We start from the raw sequence: 5,635 nt of genomic DNA, 5'->3' as shown, positions 1-5,635 counted from the left end.
ATTTAAGGGATTTAGATTATGTTGTTAAGCATTAATTTTTATAATTTAATTTCAGAAGTAAACAGTAACCGTGTAATTTTATTTTGAGCACTTTAAATCTAATATAGTCTATTTTTATTAAATTAAATTTTATTGTTTACTGTAAATAGATTTTTTGGTATAATTATATTAACTAGTATTAAATTTTATAGTTAGATTTCAGTGGTAAATAATTTAGAATTTAATATCTTAGTTAAAGAAATTAAGTGGATATCGATAAATTTTGGAAAGTGATGGTATTTTAGGGTTAGAGGTTTTGTGGAATTAAAATAGGTTATTGAAGTATTTCAAGTGCAATTAGGAAGTACGAGTTTAATTGAAAATTTAACCAAGTTACATGACCTTTCTATAAATGACGATTGATATCCCCTTTGGTACTGTTATGAGGAAATTCAGAGAAATTAAGAAGTCAGGTAAGTGAGGTTTCTATGCTAGACTTTGCATAAAATAAAATGGACTGAGTTTGATTTTATGGAAAATGTGCATGATATGTTTTGAAAGAAATTTGAAACCACCTTAATTATTTGTTCTGCATTACTCATGAAATCTATATGAAATAGAAGAGTTTTTTTTGTCATGACTGGTTTAGACATGAGTAAAGTTTTGACATTCTGTTTCTGAATTATGTGAAAAAGAGCAAATATGAAATTTAAAAATTTGTGCATGTGATGCGAAGATGTTCTAAATCTATTTTTTTTAATATGTGAAATGATAGGAAATAGTTCAATACTCTGTTGTGATATGATGTGACATTTGAAAAACTTTTGGCATGACTTTTTGATTCTATATATGATTCTGTTTTTGGTTATGATCCGATGATTCTAATTATGTTTTGCTATAATATATGGCTTTGCCACGAGTGATAATAGTGGTCTCTGGCTCTGTTATGGGTGATAATAGTAACCTATGGCCCTGTTGCAGGACATAATAGTGACTTCTGCCTTGTCACAGGATATAATAGTGACCTCTGGTCCTGTTACAAGATATAATAGTGACCTCTTACCCTGCCACATGATATAATAGTGGTATCTGTTTTGAGTGCAATCACTTTGGTATCATGGTGATTTATGTTCTGCTTGGTTTTCTGCTGAATGCACAACCTACCACAGGGGTTAAACATGGTTTCTGTTCTGATATGATATGATGATGATGTTCAGTCATGTTATGTCAAAGGATATTTTTTAATATGATCATTTTGAACTGTCGCTCTGATAACATGTTTTTGGATTTGCATTTCTGAAACTAAAATATTTTGTTCTGCATTCCGAATTATGTGAAAATGATCATGTATACATACTAATATATGTTCACTACTTATTAATTTGTTGATAACTCACCCCTTATCTCCACAATATTTTTCAGATAAACTGAATATTTCAACTGAGGATTAAGATTATGAAGCATGTGTGAGATGAATTAATTTTAGTGGATTAAGCTTAGAAGGTTTTTATAAGTATTGACGAATTTTATTAGGTAATTTTTTCTTGTTTTGATGATTTTGTATTTTGAGAGGTTGATTATATTGAGGTAGTTGGTTTGAAATAATAATTTTTTATACGGCATTGAGAATTTGGAGTCTATATATGTACTGTGATATATGATTTTAAGTGAAATAAAGTAACTCTCTGACCCTTTCGGAATTGGGGCATTACACATATAAGGTATTAGAGTCTCCTTAAATAATTTTACACTTCAAGATCAAGAGCTCAATATGGTTGCTCTAGGAAATTGATAAGAGATATGAGAGCTTTTATTTTGTACGTTCACTTTTTTTCACTCTTAAAATTAACGTACATAAAACTCTTGTTTATAAAATTTTTTAATGGGATGGTTAATTAACTTCGATGAAATTAAGTGCTAGTGGTGTGGAGTTAATTAACTCCTAGTGGTGGAGAGTTAATGAAGTGCTTGTAACTTCTCCACCTATGTGGACACTATATGAGTTATAGGATACTATTACTAACAAAACTAATACTTAGGAAATTTCGTTCACTTTCACAAAACTTTTCATTTCATTTTATCTAATCATTACAACTTTATCAAATTTTCATATAAAATAAAATAAACAATTCAACTTTTTCAAATTTCAAAGCAAAAATAATATTAAAAAAATATATTCTAACAATATTTTATTTTTATTCAACTTTCAACTTTCATATCAATTTATCTCATCTCATGTCATATGCGAAAACAAACAAGATAATTATTGAAACTACCAATCATTTATATTCTAACACTAGTTAACAATTAGCCAATCAAAAAGAAGGGAACTAATAATGAGTAATTCTATATTACAACTGTGAAGTGCGAAAAGCCGTGCAATCGCTTTGAAAAAGAGTGGGGGTCTACTATTAAAAAATGAATTTTTTTCATGTAAATCCCATGTTTTATTCACTTTTTTCAAAGCGATTACGTAGCGATTACACAATTGATGATTGCACATATTTTTTCTTACTAATAATTATTTGGAATTTTACAAGGATAATATTAACTATTTTAGGAATCATATTTTATATTTATCTTTCTAAATCGTATCATGTAATTTTGAGTATTTTAGTACCATTTTTTGTAAAATAGAAAGAATCATATTCCTTTTATGTTCTAGAGTACTTGTTGCATGGATTGCTGGACAAAAAGGAAAGCAACTAAAAAAGTAATTTTCTTGGGAAAAGGAAAGCCATCAAAATTTATTCACTAGATTATTGATAAGCTGAACAAATTTCTGATTTGGCTGTTTTTGGGTCTTAGCTACTTGGGTGCAAGGCTCAAATTGACTTGCATAGTTACATGGCACTTGAAAATGGGGTAGGACTAGGAGGGGCTGGTATCTCCACTGTCCCTTCCAACATCAATACCACCCTCTTCATTGTAGGGCGAAATGATGGTTCTTCCTGGATGCACCAAAGTCCCACCCTAACCATTCTCTCTAGCTTGTTCATTTCCACTTGTTCATCCTTCACCAGCCTATCCAATTCACCAGCTTCAAAACAATCAAAGACCCAATTAGCAAGAACCACTTCCTCCTCTGGAAGATCAACATCCACATTCCTTCTACCACATATGATCTCCAACAACAAAATCCCAAAGCTATAGACATCTGCTTTTAAAGTTATGGGCAAGTTTCTGTGCCATTCAGGTGCAACATATCCCCTTGTTCCACGGATCCCAGTGTATGTCCTGGTTTGGTTAGGCATCAGCAGCTTGGCCAAACCAAAATCTGCAATTTTTGTACACTTTTGCTCATCCATGAGTATGTTTTCAGGTTTGATGTCGCAGTGGATGATCTGGCTCTCACACTCATCATGCAGATAGAGAATGCCTCGAGCTACATTCAAAGCTATTCCAGTTTTTTCCTCCCAACTTGGCTTTCTTCTAGATTTGAAGAGGAAATCTGCTAAAGAACCATTGTTCATGTACTCGTAGACTAAGAGTCGATTTGTTCCATCATGACAGTAGCCAAACAACTTGACCAGATTTTTATGATGAGTTCTCCCAATTGCTTTCATCTCATTACGAAATTCTCTTTCACTTTCAGCCACCACTGTCTCTAGTCTCTTCACAGCCACGAGTGTCTTGCCATTGTCAATGACACCTTTAAAAACTGTTCCAAAAGCTCCTTTACCCACTTCATCTGTGAAGCCATTAGTTGCCTTTTCAAGCTCCCCATATGTATATGACCGTAGACTGACTTCTTCAATTAACCCATCATTCCCTTGGTTTTTGATCTTTTTATATTCCCGAACACGACATCTGTAAATGAGAATACCAGTAATTGCTAGAATGCCAACTGCAAAAGCTAAAATCACAGAGCTGCCGATTAAGACGCCCATTCCCTGTTGTTTCTTTCTTCGCTTACTTACCTGTGTTGTGTTTGAACTCCCAAATCTCACCTTGATTATGGTTGTACCAGAATTATCTTGTCGTTCTCTCCCGAATCTTAGCGGAAACTTCTGTTTTCTGCACTCCTGTTCTTTGAATAGTGCGGCTTCACATTCGCAGTCTTTCGAGCAGTTTTCTCTACACTCAGTTTTGGTCAATGACAAGATAGAATAGGGGTTGTCTTCCCATTCAACACGTCCCAATTCCTGAAGAATATCAACTGTTTCTCCATTCTTGCTCGTGCAACCATCTGTGCTGGAATTTCTCTTGCAGCCCAAATCAGGTTGTCGTCCGTCCAAGAAATCAAAACCTGGAGGACATGTACATACAGCTTTCTGTTCCTTTACAGTACAATAAGCATTTAGGCCACAGAGACCAATAGGATCGCAATTACTGCTTGAAGGGGACCATTCAATTGACCAATTATCATTATCTTGATCCAAGCGATGGGAATATAACCGTAATATTCCATCAAAACCCAATGTCAAACGATATAAAGAAAAATTATCAGAGGTGTTTCCTTGGCCGTTTAAATTCTTGATATGGATGCCAGTAAGATTACGTAGGAAAAGCTGACCGTTACGATCAAGATTTAGAGAGATATTATCTCTAGCGTCGAATGTTTTTGAGTCCCAGTAAGCATAGTCGTTAGCTTTAGGTGGAATGTCTGACGGGTATTGCACCAGGTTCCCATCATGCTGCATTATAAGTTGAAACTTTCCCCTTGCATGACTTGTCTCAGAGCTGCTTGAGACTAGCTTGTTCCCCGCCAAGAGAGGTTGACCAGGTAAAATAGTGTCTGTTGGAGCATCAAAAGTCTGCCATATGATGTTTGAACTTGAATTGTAGAGGACAAAGTTTCCAGTATTGAGCATGGAGGCAGAGGAAGCGGAGAACAGAGCATTATTAGTTAGAGCAGTCTGTTGGCCTTGTTCTTGTTCCAAGACAAGCCTGCCATCATTTGTCAGAAGCAATGTGACATTTATTGATAGTGGCGGATTGTCCCGGTTAGCTGTCCATACGACTGTTTTTTGCCGAATCTTTTCCAACCAGATGCCTATGGCAAAGCCGTCATCTTTCTCGTAGAAGCCAAAAGCGAACTGGCCAGAACCTGATAACCAATATGGATTGGCATTTGGAGAGAGGGAAGAGCCGAGGCTAATATTGCTGGAATTTCTTTGTTGAGCAATTGCAGTAGAGAATCCGGTAATCAAAAGAAGAGAAAGAAATATCACAAGCATTATTAAATTGCTTTTTTGGGATGAATGACAATTCTATTCAACCAAAAGAGAGAAGATGCAAAGCTGTTTCAGCAGAATAGAATAGTAAGAAGCTTGCTTGGCTGCAGAATGAACATAAGGAAGATTACAGACAGAACAAATCATATAACTTAAACTCAGCCCACTTCAAGAAAAAGGCTATCTTGTTGCAAAAGATTGAGTCATCTAGGAAGGTTTTGAAGGTCTGAATTCGGTACGAATTGACAAACAAGATTCCAGTCCAAAGAGCTAGTCATATTTTGCTGCTTGTCTTTTGATTCTAACCCTCTGGTTCAAATAAAGAACTTAGTCAACATAAGAGGAAATTGATTTTTTTCATTCAGACCAACATATAAGCTTCCACTTTTGTCTCTGTTAGTGGAGATAAGACTTTGGAAATGCATTCACCTAATATGTCGGCTGCAAGGAAGTCAACGAAAGATAACTAATTTTTGAAG

The 5,635-nt window shown here is 34.8% G+C and overlaps 1 protein-coding gene across 1 annotated transcript; it reads right to left on the bottom strand.

Annotated features, from left to right (window-relative positions):
- Positions 1 to 2,714: 2,714 nt before the first annotated feature.
- Positions 2,715 to 5,312, bottom strand: LOC109011435 (G-type lectin S-receptor-like serine/threonine-protein kinase LECRK3). Its single transcript, XM_018992650.2, has one exon. The coding sequence runs from the start codon at positions 5,157 to 5,159 to the stop codon at positions 2,823 to 2,825; it is 2,337 nt and encodes a 778-aa protein (XP_018848195.1). The 5' UTR covers positions 5,160 to 5,312; the 3' UTR covers positions 2,715 to 2,822.
- Between the last annotated feature and the right edge of the window lie 323 nt (positions 5,313 to 5,635).

Source organism: Juglans regia, unplaced genomic scaffold (genome assembly GCF_001411555.2).
Source record: "Juglans regia cultivar Chandler unplaced genomic scaffold, Walnut 2.0 Scaffold_157, whole genome shotgun sequence".
Classification (NCBI taxonomy): domain Eukaryota; kingdom Viridiplantae; phylum Streptophyta; class Magnoliopsida; order Fagales; family Juglandaceae; genus Juglans; species Juglans regia.
The sequence above is the reverse complement of the archived record's forward strand: the minus strand, read 5'-3'. Positions and strand labels throughout refer to the sequence as shown.

Bases quoted from the DNA above. Each gene is read 5' to 3' on its own strand.
- LOC109011435 (XM_018992650.2), bottom strand. From the start codon at position 5,159: ATGCTTGTGATATTTCTTTCTCTTCTTTTGATTACCGGATTCTCTACT.